Source organism: Bubalus bubalis, chromosome 2 (assembly GCF_019923935.1).
Source record: "Bubalus bubalis isolate 160015118507 breed Murrah chromosome 2, NDDB_SH_1, whole genome shotgun sequence".
NCBI classification, from domain to species: domain Eukaryota; kingdom Metazoa; phylum Chordata; class Mammalia; order Artiodactyla; family Bovidae; genus Bubalus; species Bubalus bubalis.
The window spans coordinates 185,239,651-185,261,953 of record NC_059158.1 but is presented as its reverse complement, the minus strand read 5'-3'; the positions used below and the strand labels follow the sequence as shown (position 1 = coordinate 185,261,953).

General features: G+C 52.5%; 1 protein-coding gene across 3 annotated transcripts in view; it reads right to left on the bottom strand.

Moving 5' to 3' along the window:
- The window catches only part of CAPZB (capping actin protein of muscle Z-line subunit beta), a 140,520-nt gene that overhangs the window by 65,013 nt on the left and 53,204 nt on the right, over positions 1-22,303 (bottom strand). For all 3 annotated transcript variants that reach the window (XM_025278837.3, XM_025278836.3, XM_006068102.4), the window contains exon 2: positions 8,480-8,569. In XM_025278837.3, the coding sequence (XP_025134622.1) occupies positions 8,480-8,569 (90 nt within the window). The remainder of the gene's footprint in view (positions 1-8,479; positions 8,570-22,303) is intronic.

Genomic DNA, 22,303 nt, shown 5'->3' with positions numbered 1-22,303 from the left:
CAAGTCTGAAGGGGCTTCACAGCAGAAGACAGATTCTAAGGGTCTTTTTTTCCTGAGGTCCTTACAAGTTCCGTGGTGTCTATCTGCCCCTATCACAAGTATTTTTTATGGTTTCACTGTAGAAGGTGGTCTGGCCTTAGCAGGACATGTCAGAAATGATGTGTTTTCCTTGTTAAAGGCAGCAGCTCAAAGGACAACACACTGGAATCAACAGCGGGGGCTGAGTCTGCCCTCCCCTCGGTCACGGCTCAGGCCCGGGGCTCACGGGTGCTGGGACAGTCTCGGTTTCGTCTGTAAAAGGCGGTCCCTCCCACCTACTTCACAGAGCGGCTGTGGAAACAAAACGTGGTAACAGCGGAGACGTATTACCAGTGAGGCCCTTCCACCAGTGCTCCTGACGCTTGATGGATCTCCACTGTGGCGATTCATTTTCCTTTGTCATCGCTGAAAAAGATCTTATGATGAATGAAAAGAGGGGAGTCAAATTCTCAATCTGAGACCAAACCAAAAACTTTCCCTCTTGCCCTTTATAGTCTAACAGAAGCATACTACTCAGAGGCTGACACCAAAGCGGATGGAAGATCACTAACTTTCAAGCCACCGAGCTCTGGAGAATTTCAAGCCCATAGCCACAGCGGGTAACCTCCTCGACTGCTCCAGGATGCTCAGGACGCATCCCTGGAGTCTGCTCCTGACAGACCCTCTGCTCCCTACGAGCACGCCCACAACACAGCACAGGGCCTCGTGCTTCTCTCCTTTAATTGGTTTCAAGTTCTAAGGCTCTGGACCGCATGATCAGGAGGCAATCCAGGCCATCCTGCACTGGATCAAATGAGGGTCTGGTAGTCTGCACATAACAGAACTCGTCAGAATTCCAAGCAACTTCCAGCCATCCCTAAGGGGAGATCAGAGGAGCGCCCCCAGGAAGCCCTGTTTCCTCTTTCTAAGCAAATCACACCATTTCATCTTGACATCAATCACCATCAGGTGGCGGGGTCCTCGTCTCGGCAACAGGCTGGAGTCGTGAAGGGCCACCTCCACCCCCGTCTGGCGCGGGGAACAGAGGGCCAATCTGGCACCCAGAGTCTGGGTCCGCTTTTTCCCGCAGCCTTGCTTTCGTCACCACAGCTGCAGGCCATTCGAGGAGCACAAACGCTTGCAGGAAAAGGCTCGCCACAACTTTCCAAGGAATGGAGCTCATTAAAATCCTGCTGGAGGCCCTTGGCAGGAATGCTTTCCCTTGTAAAACAGAACTGCAGCACCAGTCGCCTGCAGGAGAGCTGGGGATAAGCTCAGAAACATCAGGCTGTGGAGGGGTCCCTGCAAGAGCACCGAGGCTTCCATTCTTTCCCCAGGGCCGGCTCCAGAGACAGCACCACCTGGGGAGAAAACGCTTCCTACAGGCCCCATGTCACACGCAAGAGTGGAAGTCCAGCGTAGGCACTTGCCAAGGCATGAGTGGAGGCTGACTCCCTGCCTCCTCCTCGCCTGCAGGGCTACAGCGCCCTGGCTCCAGGGTGGGGAGTCCCCTCTCCTTGGCTCTCAGGTCCCCACCCCTCCCCACCAACAGCAGATAAACCTACAAGCGGTGGGAGGCCCAGCCACAAGGCCCCACTGAGCATCTCCAAACAGGGTCCCTGAGCACGGGGGCGGGGGTGGAGGGGGGGGAGCACGGGGCCGGGGTGTCCTACTTCCCGCAACACCAACTGGGCTCAAGGATTTGGTGAAGAAAGCATTCTTCTTATGTTAAAATGTCTTGCATGTGGGCAAGTTATGAACTGGAATGCAATTTTTTTTTTTTAAGACAAAACAAAATTCTTTGCTAGAGGCGGCCACTTTTGGCTTTGCCCTCAAAACTCCAGAGGTATGTAAATATTTGCTCTCCTCAGGAATCCTTTGTCAGGGAAACTTTGGGAAAAGAACCTAAGGGATGGTGAGAGGCAGGGGGAGAGGTGGCCACAGCCAGGGAGAAGAGAGCGGAAGCTCCCTGAAGAGCCGGACGCTGTTACTCAGGACAAACGACCCTGCCTGCTGGGGTGCGTGACAGACAGGGAGCGAAGCTGGCGCGGCCAAGCCATCCTCCTTTCAGAAAACCTCGCCTGAATCCCTCGTTAAGTGTCGGCGCCTCGGAGCCAGGCCTTTCATCTCTCACCCACGGCACCCAGAACAGCGTCTGGCACCCAGGATGTCAGACGCTTACAGGAAGAACTCAGTTCCGCAGCTCAGGACAGGCGTCCTCGGAGCTGATCAGCTGGTCAAGTTCAAAGAGGCGAGAAGCTCCACCCGAAACCGTCCCTCTTTCGGACCCAGCTCTAGGATCCCTGCGTCTTCTGTTCCCCGTGACAGAGAAGCTGAGGGATACAGGCGGCACACTTCTCCCCGAGCTGCACAGTGTGAGCTTCGAAGGGAGTATTCACGAAACGCTGATTGAACCCACTCCCTCTTCACCTACTAGGTCTAAGACTGCTTCAGAAAGAAGACGTGTTTAAATGCCGTCTTTGAGACAAAAGAGAAAAGCATGCTGGCACGAGACTGCTTTAAACAGTGACAGTCACGGGGAATCCAGGCAGGCAGAAAACACGGAAGCCGGGTCAGTCCTGACCACAGACGGGGCAGGTCACGCCTGGCCCAAGGCAGGCTCAGCTTCACCTCCTGGAGACAGAGCTTGAGTGTGACGCTCTCACGACACACAGCTATCACTGAGAAAACCATCTCCAGATTTCATGGGTTCAACTACTAAAGACTGAAAACTAACAACATGTGGCTGAGGTCAGATAGATAATCAGTGATGTTAATGACTGTTAAATAATAAGATCAGCCTCAACTTTAATCACAGAGGTGTGAGAGCGTGGCTCCAGGGTCCTGGCCAACACAAGCTGGAGGTCTCCACCCACTGGCTCACAGAGCCCATGTTGAGGTGTGCCCTGTGCCTGCCAGCCTTCTAATCTGCCAAGTGGGATCTCCCTGCGGACCTTGCGTATCTACTAGAGGCCCCTTTCTGTGAGCTGCTCCAAGAGTAGGTACTGCTGAGGCTGCCCTTCTATTTCTGGAGAGCAATTCTGGCTGCTAAGAAGAAATACGCTGAAATGAAAACCGATCAAGTTCTCAACTCCCTGGTCAGAGCATCAGGCCCTTTTACCTCTAACTCACAGACTGAGCGGGATGGCCTGGGTGCTTTAACCCCCTCACTGGAGTAAATCAAGTCTGGGGACACCCAAGAGCTGGACCTTTGGGTGACAATAAGCAAAGGAGTGAGGAGGAATTAAAAAATGAAGTGACTGACATTTGCAAGCAAAGACGTTTCTGCTTAGTTAAACAGATTTAGGTCTATTTTTGGTTTGCTCTTAAAAAGGCAAAGGACGGCTGGCCTGCTGGGTGCCAATGTGCAGAAACAAACTCCTTCCTCAGCTCAGGGCTCAAAATACACCCCAGTGGAGAAGTTTCGGCTCTTGCTGCCAGCGTGCAGAGTAAAGCCATAGAAGGTCAAAGTTGAGGAAGCCAAGGGAGCATCTTAATGTCATGTGATTCTTGGCCCACATGGACCTGCGGGTATTTCTTAAACAGCTTAACCATGGCTTTTGGCTGGCTTCACTCGAGCACAATGGGATTAATAAGTAATAAAATGATGCTTTGGCCATCTGCAAAGGAAGGTCATTTTCCACCAATCAGAGCACACATCATAATCCCAGGCAGCAAAAGCTCAGACGGAGGAAAGAAAAAAGCACACCGACCTGGCTGAGTCAGGCTGCCCGGCCCAAGGCTGCCAGGCGCCCTCCACGTGTCTCTCTAATGCTCCTCAGGAATCGGGCACCGCTGGACCCGATGGATCCCCACACTTCCCTGGCTCCGACATCCAAGCAAGGCCATTCCGTCCATGGGCAATGCTGGCAAATCCCAGCATCCAGTCTTAAGAGCTGGAGGCTTTCCGTGAGAACAGCGCCACCGCCCCCCCCCCCCCCCCCCCCCCCGGCATTACCGGGGCAGGTAAGCCGGGGAGGAATGGCTGGGATGAACGCCGGGCCGGGCCAATAGCGGCTCTGAGAACGTCTGCCTGATCCCAGGTTACAGGGAACAAAGGCCTGGACGCACAGCTTCTAGATGGGCTCAAGACAGGGCGAGTCTCCTCAAATGACCGTTTGAAGAGGAACTAAAGCTGCAAGTCAACTCCAGGGCCATAGCGCTACACCCAGCACAGACTAATAAGAATGAAGGAATTCTGCTCATCCAGTTACAAAGAAAAAGCAAAAACAAAAAAACAGAAGGTAACACAGACAGACCTGTCACACCCGGGGAAAATGGAAGAAAAATAGCAGTGATGAAAGATAAACATTCAAAGAAGTAACTTCCAGGACCCACAAAACCTGCCCACACGTTCTGAACCGATCACAAAGCACAGCAGGGGCCTCAGGCGGGTTTCTGAAGCACGTCCATAGAGTTTTAACGAGGCATGCCTCATCAGACCCTAACTCAGTGCAGAGTCAGGCTCCATTTCCATTTGGACACTCATCATACTTCAAATTAAAAAAGGAGCGAGGGACTTCCTTGGAGGTCCAGTGGACGGGCCTTCACCTTCCACTGCAGGAGGTGGGGGGGTTCGACCAGCGGGAGCTAGGATCCCACATGCCTTGAAGCCAAAAGACCAAAGCACAAGACAATGTTGTAACATTATAACACATTGTAATGTTGTAACACAAAGCAATGTTGTAACAAACAGGTAACTTAAAAAACGGTGCATGTCAAAAAAAAATTTTTTTTTATTTTTAAATAAAAGGCTGGCCCCACACCGCCGGGCGAGGACGGAGGCGCCCCCCGGTGCCCAGTGAAGCGGTGGACCAGGGCGAGCTGGGTATCCCAAGGGCCAGCCCGTAGGGAACAGCTTTCAAGTCTCTGGCTGGTTTTCATTATGTGAAGTTTAAATGCTTTTCCATACTACAGTCTATGTTTTAAATGTTGTGGATTACTAATCACTTAACATTTCCCCTATTAACAGGCAAGACAGACAGACGAGGAAGAGGCACCATATTTAATCTGTGGCTGCGGGTGTCAGCGATACGAAGTCAAGGCGCCCAGCACCACCTGCTTCTTCCTCAGAGATTAAGCCATCCAGTAAAGGACAGTGATCCACGCACACTGGAGGGGTATTGTGAAAATCAGTGCGCGCGCATCAGTAGTGTCTGCCTCTCTGAGACCCCACAGGTTGTGGTCCTGCAGGCCCCTCTGTCCGCGGGATTTTCCAGGCAAGAATCCTGGACTGTGTCGCCATTTTCCTCCTCCAGGGTGTCTTCCTGACGAAGGAATCGAACCTGCATCCGCAGGGTCTCCTGCATTGTAGCCAGATTCCTTACCTGCTGAGCCACCAGGGAAGCCCACGTATAATGTGTATGCAGACATAAAGAGGCCAACGACAGATGTCACGACTCTACTTAGAAGCTTAGTTATGAACCGGGTATTACGATATACAGTTACAAGTTTACAAACAGTTGGAATACACTCAAGTCACTTGCTCAGATGACGAAGGCTTATGATATGTAAGGTTTGGCTGAGGGAGCATTCCCAGCGGTTTGAATTTTAAAACGGCCCCTTTTCTCCCCTTTTCTTTTTGGAAAATTAGATGAAACAACACAACTAGTATCCAGCTCAGTCCTGGGGACGCAGCACGTGCTCACCAAACGCTAGCTGCTGACCCCCCAACCTCCACCCGCCTCCGTCCCCTCTCCAGCCATTTTTCTACAGATTACGCTGCAGGTAGGAGAACAGTGCCCCCGACAGCGACCTCTGGGGCGCCGCTTCCCCCCCGTGGCCCATCAGGGGCCCCACAGCGCGGGACCCCACCTGGACCAGTGCAGTCCTGCACACTGACCCCCGAGGCAGGCTGTTCTCTGGCCAAAGTCAAGGATGGCATGTGACTCACTCCTTCATTCACCGTCAGCACTGCGATGTCCCTGCTGAGCCCAAGGAGAACTGGCCCTTGCAGCTTAGGAACCCACTGACCAGGTTTCCACCAAAGCGGCTACATACACATCTCTGCGGCAGGGACGAGGGCGCCACTGAGACAGGACACAGCTGTAGGAAAACACTTCAGTTGCCATAAGAACAAAACAGCCTGTGAAACACCAAGGAGACTCCACTGAGAAAAAATCTGCTCATCACTTCTGACTTCTCTGTTTGGTCTGTCTCTAAAACACAGTAATAACTAAACTGGTGAGCTGAACCGACAGGCAGCCGGGTGCGCTGTGACGCCCGGCGGAGGAGCAGAGCCGATCCGACGCGCGGCCAGGCGAGCCGTGACGCCCGGCGGAGGAGCAGCAGCGTGGCCTCCTAGCTGACCAGCCGAGGGGCCTGATCCTACCTGCGGCTTCTGCCTACCCCGGGCCGCAGCTGGCCAGCTAGAGCTCTCCAAGGAAAACAAGCCATGCAGCACGGCCCAGCCTGCTTCTCACGCTGCGACCCGACGGCACTGCTGACAGGTAACTGAGGCCACCCAGAGAAAGCGCTCGGTACGACGCACTGCCCACGAGGGACAGCAGTCATTTCAGATGAGCGTGAGGAACAGAAGGCTGTGGCGGTGATGGGGCGATGGTGACGATGCCACGTCAAATCCAAGCCCTCCTGATGACTTTTAAGGACATCTCCCACCCATCCAACTTTATGTTTCATCATTTCCCAACAAAGACCGTTTCTCTGACTCACATTTCACACGCCCATCCGATGTCTGAGCCAATGTTTAAAAATTAGGATCTTTCACATAGAACTCCCAATGTACGGCACTCCCAGAGAAATCTGGAAACAAGCCCCAGAGAATCAGAGCTCACAGGGCAAGAAGCAACAGGAGCAAAGGGTACGCTGGCCAGACCTCATGTGCGCACCAAGGCCACTTAGGCCCTGGAGCTGGCCCTTGCCAGGTGCAGGGTGTGGGTCCCCGATTCCGAGCACACAGTGGGTTTGCATGCATCTCAATTCAGCCTCTGTTCCCTCACACCTGAAATGACTCACTGCCCGGCCAGGACCTGCTGCCAGTTCTAGCCACCTTTGCCCCGTTTCTATCACAAGCACCTGGAGCGGGCTTTCTCATCACGGCTTTCTCATCTCTTCCTGGAGAACCCTTCTCCTTCCTTCCTTCCAGAACTATTACACAGAAAAGGCAGCAAGCTCACAGTCCCATCCACCAGCTTGCCTCATCCACACAGCTGCCTCTCCTGGAGCCTGTGTCTCTACAGACTGACAGCCACACAATGGACCTTGCAGACCGCCGGCAAGAGCCCCAGCCGTGAGCGACCCGCGTCTCCTGCAGTGACGTGCTTCCCCAGTAAAGCTGTTCTGAATGCACACAGTGGAACTAAAGGTATCACTACAGCATATGAACAAGTTTTCACGCTACTATCTTTAAGCTACTGATGAGCAACAGCTGGCAACTGATCATCCCTCTGAGAAGCTGGGGGACACAGTGACAAGAGCAGGGGCTGATGGGGCTCCGGCTGCCACCCAGGGCCAGAACCCACCGGCCAAATGATCTAGTGCCTCAGCTGAATCTTGATCTTATTTGACTTCTTTGCATGATTTCTCACAGTTTCATAGGGTTTTTTTTTTAACACTTTAAACATTTTCAAATAACATTATGGTGCCAGTGACTCTCTGGCACCAGAGACCAGTCCCTCCATGCATGTATATATACATGAATAAACAAATGCTTTTTTAAAAGACACACGTGTTTACTTACCTTGAAATCTCATTACAAAATAATCATTTTGTGATATCTCAGTTAAGTGCATACATATAATATTTTAAAAATAGTTTTATTAATCAAAGAAGAAATCTATAATAGAATTGCATTTCACTCCAATCAATACTGTCACAAAATCCCAAAAGTTTCCACAGAGGACCACAGGGAAATCATTCTTGATGATCTCGTGTTGAAACTGCATTGTCTCCTATGCTGAAGAGTAAGAGATTTTTTCAATACAGAAAGTGTCTCTCTAAAACATTCCCTTCTGTATCATTTGTTCTCATACAAATAAATATTTTCGAAATAGATGCGATGAGCTCTTTAAAAGCCCAGTTCTGTGCTTTGTGCCATTTCAAGCTAGAAGTGAAGCCAATGAGGCATTTGGGAGGCTGGATTTCTGTCCTGCTTTGGCTGGAGAAACGCCCACAGCGGCAGAGAGACTGGCATAGCCGGAGCCATGTCCTGCTGTGTGTGTGTGTGGCCCCACCTCCCCAAGCCTAACTGCAAGCGTCTGGAGGGTGGAAGCAAGGCAGCTGAGGAAGGGGCGCAGCATTTGCTTCAGAGCGCCCGTCTTTGGCATTATGAGCACAACCGCTCAGGAGGAGTGGCAGCCAGCGGAAGCTCCTCTCCTCTCCCGAGGAGCCCCGTAAGGCAGCAGTGGTGTCCAGCTGGGGAGGCGGTGTCTGGTGTGGTCTGAACTCGTGGAACAGGTGTATAAGGCAGCCCCAGATGAAAGCACACAAACAAGGCACCTACCAGATCAATCAGGTCACTGAGGTTTTTCTCGATTTGCTGTGGAGGCAGGCGCCTCATCAAGTCCAAGGCACAGTCCAGCTGCTGATCACTCTGCCAAAAGATAAACAGGAGTGTCTGAGTCATTCTGTTCATAGAAACACCAAAACCCCCTGTTTCAAAGCCGCTCCGGCAGCGGCAGCTTGCCCAGGTATCCTGAGAGCAGACAGGCCTGCAGTGAGCCCGCTGCCACGGCTCCCAGGGGAGACCGGCCGGGCCCCCAGGACGGCAGCATCTGTCTCAAGTGGAGGATTCAGAAGATAGTTACGTTTGCGGAAGGGGGCCGAGGAGTTTGGAAAGCTGCCCTGTTCAACACACGTCTCAAAGTCTCATGCACTTTCCTTCTCCACCTCGATAAGCTGGCAGATGTAGGACTCCTAACTGGTTCTGCAGTGAGAAGGCTCAAGGAGCAGTCAGGCTTTGTTCTCTGCTGTCACTGGGCCATGACCGTCAGGACATGTCACCAGGTGAGGCTGCCCGATGAGCTCCAAGCCAAGGACAAAAAAAAGGCAAAGAACAAGATGCGTGCCAACGTGTAAGGGCTGCAGTCATTCATCCGAGGCTGGGCCTACCTTCCCAGGTGCCAGGCCCTTGCAAAACAGACCAAGACCAGAAATAGTTCCAGTCAAGAGCTCCCTCCTGTTGGCCAGGCGGACAAGGGCGGAAACTGGGGTCGGTGCTCTGCAGGGCCAGGAGGATAAAGACTGCTCTCCTCTCATACTCATCTCTTCATTTAATATTTATACTGCATGGTTCCCTGATGGCCCACTGGTAAGAATCCACCTGCCAATGCAGGAGACTCAGGTTCGATCCCTGGTCTGGGAAGATCCCACGTGCCTCAGCAACTAAGCCCATGAGCCTCAACTACTGAGCCCACGAGCCGTAAGTATGAAGTCGTGCGCCCAGAGCCTGAGCTCCGCAACAGCAGAGCCCACCTCAATGAGAAACCCATGCACCACAACTAGGGAGCAGCCCCTGCTCTCTGCAACTGGAGAAAAGCCTGCGTGCAGTGAAGACCCAGCACAGTCAAAAGAAACAAATTACAACATTCACGCTGCAGATACACGCTGAGAGCGCAACAAACCGTGGAGGGAGGGAGGCAGGAACTGAATCGGGGCGAGACCGGGAGAGTGCAAGGTATTAACTCAGTGCGCAGTGGGCTCTCACACAGGGGAGTCAGTGCTCCGGCACAGCAGCCAGAAGTAAGGTGACACAGGCCAGCCTGGGAGGACGGGGAAGACCACCGCACGTGATGCTGGGAAGTGCAAGTGAGGCAGGCGGGGCCCTACACACCCAGCCAGAGGCGCCGGCTGATTTGCAGCCTTAATCTGCTCTGCCCAGACCCATCTCAGGAGTTCTGAAAGCCCTAAATCAACAAGCTCCAGAATCTTTATAAACTACACGAGGTAATCCTGGAAATGCTACATTTGACAGTAATAAAATATAAACTCTGACTCCGACCACCTGCACTTCCGTGTACATCAACCACAAACAGGCTGTGGGACAAACACGCATTTTATATACACCCAGAGACATAACGCATATGCTAACTGAAGGCAGTTTCCCTCCCAGGTAACCAATACAGCATATACAGCAGGCTGTTTGTAAAAAAGAAAACAAAAACCCCTGTCCGCTGGCTCAAGATGGTTATCAACGAGGATTTATTCTGAGACACAACAAACAGGCTGTACTCTGCAGAGAGACACACGCACACTCCGGAAACCTCACAGCACTTGTTCTGCTTAGTGAAACTTCCCAGCAGCCAGGTATTCCCCACGGGTGCCAGGCCTGCTGTGCCAGCCAAGCCCACGGGACGCGGCCCACCGACATGAAGACGTTTTAGTACTTCTAGGGTCAACAACACACATAAACTAACGTGGCGCTGCTGCCTTCTGTTCAGTGCTCTGCTCTGCCATTCACTAGCTGAGGACCTTGGGCACATTTCTTAACCTCTAGGGACATCTATTCATCCTGTGAAGGGGAAGAAAGGAAACTACATTTAAAGTGGAGCCGGACGGCCAGAAGGGGGAGCTCTCAAGCACCGACACACAACACCAATTACACTCCGACAGGAAGAGAGGACCCTGCGTTCCAGGAGGAGAGAGGAGCTCTCCTGTCCAGCGGCAAGCCCAGCCCACGGGAAGACATCACCACCTGAAGCCCGAACTCGCCCCTTCCTCCAGCGGCCATTCCTTCTAAGCACCCCTTCTCAACTTCCTTTTTCTCTATAAAGTAAGGTTCCTCCCCTTTGTTTGCCACACTTTGCTATTTTTTCCTGAATTGTAATTCTTTGCAATTCCCAAATAAGTCCATTTTGCTAGTAAAATAACCAGCTATTTTACTTTTAAAGGTTGATAATCCATAAAATGAGGATACTATCTACTTCACAGAGTCGTCAGGATGACTTAGAGAATACTTGTGAAATGCATAACACATACTAGTATATATTTGATTGGGAGTGCTTTTGTGTATGCACACAAATATATATTTCAATTTTTAAAAATATTGTAAAATATAAATATTTTATAACATTTGCCTACTCAAGGCAACCCAGAAGTCTCTCCTATTGCTCTCAACAGAAGCTAGCTGTTCAAAACTCTGTAAATAGCTCTGTATTCCCTTGGCCAGGCAAGAAGAGAAAACCCTAAATGAATCAAATCAAACTATTTGAAGAGTATAAACTAATGGGCCAAAGACCTTAACAGATGTCTCATCAAACAAACACAGACGGTAAATAGCACCATCTGAAAAGATGCTCAACGTCACACGTCACCAGAAATAGAAAGCAAAATGAGATACTATTACACGTCCATTAGAATGGACGAAACCCAGAATTCTGTTAACACCGAAAGCTGAAAAGCACGTGGCACCGCAGTAACTCCGATTCGTTGTCGGAGGATACGCATAACGCTGCTGCTGCTGCTAAGTCACTTCAGTCGTGTCCGACTCTGTGCGACCCCATAGATGGCAGCCCACCAGGCTCCCCCGTCCCTCGGATTCTCCAGGCAAGAACACTGGAGTGGGTTGCCATTTAGCCACTTCCAAAGACACCTTGGCAGTTTCTTCCAAAACTCAACATACTCTTACCACACAATCCAGAAAACACTGGAAACAAATGTTCTGACGAAAGCCTGCCCTCAACTGTCTATGGCAGCTTTATTCATAATTGCCAAAACTTGGAAGCAGTCACGATGGCTTCAGTAGGTGAGTGGATAAAGAAGCTGTGGTAACACAGACAGCGGGGTGTTATGACACCGTGAAAGGGCACGCAGGAGGCAAACTGTGCACGCCCACCAAGCGGGAGAAGCTGATCTGAAGAGGGCACATACCGGATGAATCCAGCTACGACCTTTCGGAAAAGACAAAACTACACAGACAATTAAAAAAAAAAAAAATCAGTGGCTGCTAGGGGTTGGAAGGGAGAGAGGGATGAGAACAGCACAGCACAGAGGAATTCTAGGGCAGTGAAACTGTATTACAATACTATATATAATAGTGATAATGGCAGGCGCGTGTCATTCAGGGCTTCCCTGGTGGCTCACGTGGTAAAGAATCTGCCTATAAGGCAGGAGATGTGAATTTGATCCCTGAGTCGGGAAGATCCCCTGGAGAAGGAACTGGCAACCCACTCCAGTATTCTTGCCTGGGAGATCCCATGGACAGAGGAGCCTGGAGGGCTAGAGTCCATGGGGTCACAAACAGTCGGACCTGACTCAGTGCACACACACACACACACACACACGGGCTGACCTGCCTACACACACACGCACACACGCGTGCGCACACACACACACACACACACGGGCTGACCTGCCTGCCTATACACACACACACACACGCACACACACACACGGGCTGACCTGCCTGCCTACACACACACACACACACACACACACACACACACACACGGGCTGACCTGCCTGCCTACACACACACACACACACACACACACACACACGGGCTGACCTGCCTGCCTACACACACACACACACACACACACACACACACACGGGCTGACCTGCCTGCCTACACACACACACACACACACACACACACACGGGCTGACCTGCCTGCCTACACACACACACACACACACACACACACACACACGGGCTGACCTGCCTGCCTACACACACACACACACACACACACACACGGGCTGACCTGCCTGCCTACACACACACACACACACACACACACACACACACGGGCTGACCTGCCTGCCTACACACACACACACACACACACACACACACACACACACACACGGGCTGACCCGCCTGCCTGCTTGGTCGTGCTGTGTGCAGGGATCAGGGGGATATGTCATTTCAAATCTGTCCAAACCCACAGGATGTACAACCACCAAGAGTGAGCCTGAATGAAAACCACGGATTCTGAGTGATGAGGATGCAGGGCAGGTGCATCAGCTCTGACTCTTGCGGGGGATGCCGACAGCAGGAGAGGCCCAGGGTGCAGGGGAAATCTCTGCAGCTTCTGCTCGCCTTTGCTGCACACCTAAAACCACTCTTTAAAAAAAATGAACAGGTGTTTCTCAACTGGGATCGATTCTGCCCTCCCCACAGCACCCCCAGGAGACGCGAGGAACGTACGGAGACATTTTCGGTTGTAATCACTGTGCAGGAGGGGACCTAATGGGAAGGCGCCCAGGACGCTTCTGAACGAACATCCTGCGATGAACAGGACAGACCCCAACAACCTGACCCAACAGGGCAGTAAAGCCAAGCTGGAGAAACCTCGGCTTAAAAGAATTGTTTTGGGGAATTACAAACTCCCAGACTCTGGTTAAAGCTAAGAATCCGGAAAACTGCACACGCACAGAACATTTTACATACAATTCTAACTCACAGACTATCCATAACCCTAAAACGTCTGGTCTTTGGAAATAATCTCAACTAGATATTAACAATATTCCTGAGAACAAGGGCAAGTTCTTAAAAGAAGCCTAGCTACACTGAATCTTTAACTCAGACATAATGGGAAGTTCAGAAGGGATTAACCAGAAGCTCAGTATTTAGAAAAGGGAACAACATAACTTGACCAGAAAAGGTCCCCATGAAAAGACGCCGTTTTCATGCTTCCAAGGAGCCTGTTCGCATATGCCCGTCTCCAACGCACTGGCCGCAGCCGCAGCCCTGAGCGCTGGCAGCATGAAGGCTTTCCTCCCGGGCAGCCCTCTGACTGCATTCAGCTTGAAAGCGTTAAAATATTACTGCAAAATGGTCTAACTTGTATTTTGAATCAATCCTAATCATCTCAATAGGAAATACTCACTACAAATTTCTAAGGCTAAAGATGTCTTCAGTTCAGCCGCTCAGTCATGTCCAACTCTGTGTGACCCCATGAACCACAGCACGCCAGGCCTCCCTGTCCATCTAAACCCATGTCCATTGAGTTGGTGATGCCATCCAACCATCTCATCCTCTGTTGTCCCCTCTCCTCCTGCCCTCAATCTTTCCCAGCATCAGGGTCTTTTCAAATGAGTCAGCTCTTCACCAAAGCATTGGAGTTTCAGCTTCCATGTCAGTCCTTCCAATGAACACCCAGGACTGCTCTCCTTTAGGATGGACTGGTTGGATCTCCTTGCAGTCCAAGGGACTCTCAAGAATCTTCTCCAGCACCACAGTTCAAAAACATCAATTCTTCGGCGCTCAGTTTTCTTTATAGTCCAACTCTCACATCCATACATGACCACTGGAAAAACCATAGCCTTGACTAGACAGACCTTTGTTGACAGAGTGATGTCTCTGCTTTTCAATATGCTGTCTAGGTTGGTCATAACTTTCCTTCCAAGGAGTAAGGATGTCTAACTGTTGTTAAATTAGTAAATGACTAAAAAGCTTCCCATAAAGCCAAGCAACATGGGAAAACTTAATGACAGCTTGCAAAAATATTTTAAATTATAGTTAACTGGAGCCCTTTGCTTGGGAGTCATCCCAAATCCTTAGAGGTCCAAACAGGAAATAGCACAAGAGGATGAAGAAAACATGGCTGGTCCACAGCTACAAGCAACATGAGTGGCCCCAGAAATAGAATGAGAGTGGGGCTGGGGAAGCAAGTCCCAGAGGACTACAGAGGGTGCGGCCACTTTCAAAAAGCTCAAAACCCAGCAGTCCTGAACTCTACACACTTTACACACACACACTTTAAACTAACACAGCAAGGCTTTCTCATTTGCCAAGACAAGGGAATGATGAATACAAAATTCAGAAGAGGGAGAAGGAGCCACGAGGGAAAAATAAAACTTGACATTCATCGAGGTCCTACATGAAATAATGGACTCAGAGATATTCATGATAGGATGCTTAAACTTACACATATGTTAGTATGGTCCTTTACAGCTATCAGGAATCTAAATATTTCTGAGCTGATGTGTGTACCGTGTACGATGGGGGTCCAGTTTCAGACTTTCACATGTGGCTGTCCAATTTCCCCAACTCCATTCAGTCAAGATACTGTCCCCACTGTATACTCATTTGTGACTCCTCTATCCAAAGTGAATTGACCATATACGCACAGGTTGATTTCTGAGTTCTCTTTTTTATTGTCACTGTTTCACTTCACTCAATATTTTTTAAAGGTAACACGGAAAAAAAAAAAAAACAAGAGCAAGCAAGGACAGGCACGGGGATCAAGGAGCTTAGAGTCTAAAGCCTGAGGAGAGGGAAGGAAGGTGTTCTCGCGTGGAACCTACCCCCACCTCGCGTCGGACTCCAGTGCCAGGACCGGGTGCCGAGAGCCTCGCCTTTGCCTAGTGAGGCCCCTCCACAACCACCGCCTGGGTAACCACAGCAGCCTGGCAGGAAGCGCGCAGGGAGCGCTGCAACCCCTTTAAGATCTTCCCCCGGAGCAGGGAGCTCAAGGCCTCTTGGGGCTTTTGCCTCCAGACCTTAGAGGGGTCAGGAGTGCTCTGCTTTGGTCTTAGCCGCATGGCCTGGGATCTGGGGAGAGGACGCTAAGATTCCCCCTGGTGGGCTGTGCACCGTCCCCAGGGTAAGAGCAGATGCACCTGCACCGCCCTGCCCTTCAACAGTCCCTGCAGGCCCGCAACTAGGCTTCAGCTCCACCACCGGGCCGTGAGCGCCCTGAACCGCGTGCAGGGAAGGAAACCTATTCCCGACCCTCAAGGAACCAGCCACAGAAGAGCACAGGGTCCCGAGGTGAGTGTGAGGTCCCTGACAAGGGGACACGGGAGCTGCAGAGACGGGGCAGCCCCCGGTACACCACGTGCACGCACACGCCTCGTCGTGAGTCAATTCTTTCCCTAGGCTTTCCAGGCTCTTTATTTTGTCCAGTCACCCCGTGACCAGGGGTCTCCACGAGACGGTTCCTTCGAAATCCTAACTGGTCCTAGACACACTTCCCCTTCATCAAAGGGGCTTTCCCGGCTCCCTCTTCCTACTGGTGGCATTTTCCAGGCTGAAAGGTAAAAAGGACAAGAACGACCGTTTCACGTCATTCTCTGGAATTCTCTACCCATTCAATTAGCTGTTGAATAATTCGAGTATTCCCGAGGTGACAAGCACCAGTTCTGACACTGTCTGCAGGAGCTCACGGAGCAAAATCCACACAGAACAAGACGGCAGAGGAGTCCGTGTTAGGGTGTCGCATGCAGAGGGGACAGCCGGCCCGCTGTGCGCTGGTGGGGCTCGCGGCGTCAGTTTAGGTCTGTGGTTGTTTTTCAGGACATCAACAGCGAGGGAACGTTTTCACTCTGCTGGTTTCTCACATGGCTTGAAAAAACACATGAACTGCTTAAAATCATCTGATGACAAGTAAAACAACTGCTAATACTTTTTCAGGACAGTAAGTCAAATAAAACACTACAGCTGAAGAGATCTACTGTGGGATTTTCAGACACCGGGCGGTGCTGCCAAGCATCTGCACGCAGTGGAACCTGGCCGGCCGCAGGAGCTCCAAGGGCAAAGACTAACTCGGAAATCATCAGCAATAGCAGCAACTCCATCTCCCGGCGGGGGTGCAGAGGACAGGACGTGTCCTAGCCAGGGATAGCTCAAAGCTTAATGCGATAAACACCTCTGCCCACAAAAATGAGAAACCTTGGAGTAAATGTGCACATGAGTGGTGCCAGGAGCCACCAAAGACTCCTCAGAAAGAGGGGAGGGTGTCCATGACCCGTTATTACTGGCTGAGCAAGGGTGCCCCAGGCCAACACGGATGGAGAGGCTGGGAAAGGCTGTGGCCTGGCTCCAGGAGAAGCGAGGGGTCAGAGCAAGGCCGGCTTCAGCCCAAACCCCAGAGGTTTTGTCGGCAGGCTCCAGGGAACGGAATGGAACCTCCGTGCTCCCAGCAGTTTTGCGCTGGTCAACTTCTTAAGTACAGCTTCTGTGCCATTCTGCTCGGCCTTTAAACTCTAAAACCTGCTTCTCCAGGAGGGATCAGGAGCCCCTGAAGATTTCTCCACAGAGGACTGAGAGGAGTACTGTCATGTCGTAGAGAATGAAGCAGACTAGTTTCCAAAATCCCGCCTGAACAAGCTGTCCCACCCCTCGCCCATCTTAGAGCGTGACTCGGCCATTGCCCTGCTGACAGGTGGAGTCCACGTCCCCCCACCCCTCCTTGGAACGGGGAGTTTTCTGACTCCTACGATCAGCAGGGCTGACCTTGGTCACTTCTGAGCCATAAAAGATCATTCATCCTCCCCCTCGCCCGCTCAACACTCAGGCCTGCAGCCTCGCACAGCCGCCCTGAGGCAGCCACGCTGTGAGGAAGAGCCGCCTGATGAAGAAAGTCCACCTGAAGAGACGCCTGGACGGGTGAAGGGAGAACCCTGGCCAGCCTGCAGGTGCTGCCGGCTTCAACAGCCCAAGATCCTGAGCCAGAGCCGCCTGGCCGAGGCTCTCCCCTAAATTTCCGGGCCCCGGAACCAATGGAGGTAACATGTGACTGCGGCTCTTTGCAGTCCCCAGGTTCTGGAGTGGTTCTGTGAGACGCCAACAGGAACTGACACAGGAGGAGGCCCGTGGCGCCTGTGGGGAGCCCATGTGACCAGGGGTGGGGCTGGAGAGGACGGGAGGGCCAAAGACTTTAAGAGGCAGGACAGACAGGTCAAGGGAACCTACTAGAAACAAGGGGTCTGAGATGCCTGAGGTTTCCAGTGGGGCCCCTCTGCCCCCCACCAGATGACGCCGCAGCCTCACTGGCGCGTGTATGACTGTGTGTGCCCTTTTAAAACAGCGACTGTAATTTCAAGGACACGCAGGAACTTCAAACTGCTCTGCTCTCTGAACAGAAGCCCCGCCTGGCCTGCTCCAAGGACGGGTTGAGGCCGATCTGTACTTAACAGCATCTGTCTACACATAAACAACCAGCCAAAGCTTCAAGGCCTTTATAGTTTGTTCTTAAATTCATCAAGTCCTTCCCTCGTTTACATTCCCAAGAGGCTTAGCAAATACTTCACAGACAGCACAAAGGCCAACTTCGCTGGAGCCCAGGCTGATTTATCACAAGTTTATGGAGTCTAAAGGCACCGTGGCTTTTGTCTTGTATAATCTGTGACCCAACAGGCAACTTTGTTTAAAAGCTGAATCTGTTTTCTGCCATGTGGCCCGGGAACAATGTGTGCCGGGGGCTACGTGGGGAAGATTTGCAGGGCGGCCCGGCCAACCACTCATCTGCAGGCCGCTGGGAAACTGCACAGTTTGGATTAACAAAAAGAAAAAGTGTTTCCTTGCCCTGACTGAGTGCCCTCTGGTTGAATCTTCTGCGAGGGACGTGGCGATGACAGCGGCCGGAGGGCGGCAGCCCACCAGACACACACAGGCCGTCCCTGTGGATGGCGTGCCTTCCCAGGGGAAATTCCAAAACCCTACACCAAGCTCCACAAAGCCACAGTGGAAGCCCATCTGGCGGACCACGCCTCCGCTGAGAATCTTCACTGCTGGGTCAAGGTCATCTTCAACATAAAATTAACCATTTCAAGGTGATAGCAATTCAGTGCCTTGGGACAATGTTGTTTTGATCACCATGAAAACATAAACACAAGCCTCTGCTTTAAAAAAAAAAAATTCTGCCAGGGGACTTCCCTGGCAGACTAGTTAGTGGTTAAGGCTCTGCACTTCCAGCGTGGTGGGAAGAGGTGGGTGGGTGTGCGAGTTCGATCCCTGGGAGGGGAACTAAGATCCCACGTGCCAAAAAAAAAAACTAAATTAAAACTAAAAAATAATAGAAGTCCTGCCAGGATCACAGGGATTTAGATCCAGATGGGCCTTCCAAGTTCATCTAAAGCCTGACCCCTCGTTTTAGAGACAGACGGTGAGGCTCAGACGAAGCTGTGCAGGGTCCCACGGTCAGCGGCAGAACCAGCACGCGCCGCGGGTGGCGCGGGAGAGCGTGCTCCCCACCCGGGCCGCTTTCCTCCCGACCCTGGGCCTGCGCCACCGCCGCGCGAGCTGAACGACTGAGGGGCCGGCGAGCCAACGCTCACGCCGGCCAGGCGCGCCGTGGCAGCAAGGGCCGCGGCTCCACGGAGCGACCCGGCGCCGCTCCCCCGGCGTCCCACGCCCGAGGCGGCTGCGTGGCCTCCCGTGCGAGCGGCTCGACAGCGCGGGCTCCGGTCTCCGCAGCGGCTCCTGGGGCCAACCCGAGGCGCGAACGAACCAGCTCTCCGTTAATCCTGAGAGGGACTCCCTCTAAAATGCTTCCACACGACGACGGTGTGTCAGCGCGTTTCCCGGCAGAGGACGCCGCGCGGCGGGCACTGCTGGACCCAATTCCTCTCCGTCTCCTGTCAGGCCGCCGGCTGCGCTCCTGCCCTCCCCTGCTACGGGCTGCGAAATCAGAACCAACCCACCGAACAAGCAAACAAACAAAACTGGGAAAAACCCAACTGTTACAGGAGGAGCAAGTCGCAGGTTCAAACACTTGGGTCCAGAGTCACCGTCCCCGAGTCTGTGAGCACTCGGACACTGTGTGAAGCCAGGTGCGTGTGTGTGCTACGGTGCGCGCGCGATTAAGTGTGCTGTGGTGTGTGTGGTGTGTGTGGGTGTGTATAGTGTGTGGTGTGTGTGTGGAGTGGTACAGTGTGTGTGGTGTGCTGTATGTGTGTGTCTTTGTGTGTGGTGTGGTGTGTGTGTGTGTGTATGTGTGTGTGTGCTGTGGTGTGTGGGGGGGGTGTGTGTGTGTGGTGTGGTGTGTGTGTGGTGTGTGTGTGGTATGGTGTGGGGTGTGTGTGTGGGGTGTGTGTGTGGGGTGTGTGTGTGGTGTGGTGTGTGTGTGTGGTGTGTGTGTGTGGTGTGGTGTGTGTGTGTGTGGTGTGTGTGTGTGTGGTGTGTGTGTGGTGTGTGTGTGTGGTGTGGTGTGTGTGTGTTGTGTGTGTGGTATGGTGTGGGGTGTGTGTGTGGGCTGTGTGTGTGGTGTGGTGTGTGTGTGTGTTGTATGTGTGTTGTGGTTCTTCCCCTTTACTGCGGGGAGCGGGGTGGGGAATGAAGCAGGTCAGCCCTTCATCCTCCACCGGAAGGGCGCTGGGAGCGCGGTTGAGTCTGGCCCCCAGGGTGTCCCCGCAGGCCGGCCTCCGTGAGTGCTGGCGCTTTCCCGGGCTGGGAAGCACACAGCTTATCTGCCAGGACTTCTACACAATAGTTTTTGGGTGCTCCAGGGCCCTTTCCTCCCTCATTTTCTGCTCACTTGACACAAGTTTTCCATTTAGGCTGCCAGGAGTCTCAAGAAAGGCAGGTGGAGTGTTATTTCAAGTTTCCAAGTCATTAAGTACCGACAAAAAATGGCAGACTTCCCAACTCCCACCCCACCAACACCCTCCTCCCGGTTTGTAAGGAGTGCATGGCTCCCCTAAAACCAGAATGGGAGAACGCACAGACCTTCTGGGCAGAAAACAACAGAAAGACATGACCACAGTCCACGTTCACCCACAGCAGACCGCCTGCCCTTTGTCTTCCTGGGTTCCGTTCAGCTTTCTTTCCTCAATCCTCTGACCATCTCTTCAGCCCAGAACAGCACCAAGACATAGTCCTGCCATTTCGCTTTTCTCCCTGTTGACTGGACTCCCCAGGGCCAGCTTCCCTGGTGGCTCAGAAGGCAAAGAATCTGCCTGTAAAGCAGGAGACCCAGGTTCGATCCCTGGGTTGGGAAGATCCCCTGCAGAAGGGAATGGCAACCCACTCCAGTACCCTTGCCTGGAGAATCCCATGGACAGAGGAGCCTGGCAGGCTGCAGTCTACTACAGTCCATGGGGTTGCAAAGAGTGAGACACGACTGAGCCACCAACGCTGTCCCCAAGGCCAGCTGAGGCCATCAGGAACATACAAATGCCACAGTCCTAGCAGAGACCCCAAATCACCTCAGCTTCCCCTCCAGCAACGAGGATGTCCAAGAGCCTCTCCCCCTGATATGTTTACTCTGCAGCAAAGCCTAGCAACCTCCATACAGGCTCCATGTCGACTCCTACAGCGATCGGCTGATTTTCCCTTACACATCTTTCAGGGAGTGAAGGGTCCAAAATGAATCACTCAGGAGGTGGAGCGCTCTCTTGGCTATGCGGTGGGGAAGGAAAAGGTTTCGGATACCCAAGGTTTACATTCCCCAAATCTCTTAACTGCAGACCGGGGGACAGCTCCTCTGCAGGGACAAAGCTAACGTGGTGAGTTTGGCGGAACAGTGAAAATTCCCAACCAGGAGTCAGCAACTGGGGTCCGCAAAGGGGGCACAAGGGCGCAAGCGCACTCTACCTGCTCAGGCGGAGGCCCTGCTAGGAGCGAGGCCTGCTGGGAGCGAGGCCTGCTGGGAGCGAGGCCTGCTGGGAGCAAGGTGCGCAGCGCAGGGTGCATTCTGGAAGCAGAGAAGGGCCCCCCTCCTCTGGCCCCCTCCACCTCTATTGGCCCGGGCTTGCAACCTCAGAGAGCCTGCCACCGTCCTGTGTGCGGGCACTCCAGTCCCAATCAACACTCAGCCTAAAGGCGTAGTCTTTTCTCGGGCTTCCGTTCTGGGCCACTGGAGGGCCGGGCTCTGTCAGTGTGGCTTTCGGGAAAGCCTCACAGCAGCTTCGTGAGATGGGCACTGTCACCCTGGCTTTACAGACAGTAAACCGAGGCTCAGAAAGGTCCGGATCCTGAGCACGCACGACAGAGAAGGACACAGAACGAAATCCATGTTCTGCCTCCTGTGAACACACACTGTGTGTGTGTGCGCGTGCGTGCGTGTGTGTGTCTAAGTCCAGATCCTGAGCGCGCATGGCAGAGAAGGACAAAGAATGAAATCCACGTTCTGCCTCCTGTGAACACACACTGTGTGTGTGTGTGTGTGTGTGTGTGTGTGTGTGTGTGAGTGTTCCATTGCTAAATCGCATCAGACTCTTTGTAACTCCATGGACTTCAGGACACCAGGGTTCTCTGTCCTTCACTGTCTCCCAGAGTTTGCTCAAATTCGTGTCCACTGAGTCGGTGATGGCCATCTAACCATCTCTCTAGAGAATGCTAAACAACCCAAACTAGAAGAAAATAATTTCAGGTGACTTGGGAAAACAACTTGCTAGCTCAAGAAATCAGACGGGGGCCGCAAGTTTCTGATCCCGGGCTGGACAAACGAGGGACAGCTCTACCTCCTAACAAATTCCGAAACCTCCTGTCCCCCTGCACTACAGACTCTGTCCTCACAAACACTATCAGTGATGGGTGGATTTCTCGAAAACGGTACAGATTGTCTCTCTGGTGGATGGTTTCCGGACTCCTCAGAAGATCTGAAAGGCTCCATGACCTACTGCCTGATCACGGATGTTTCACAGATGTCTTCAGCTGC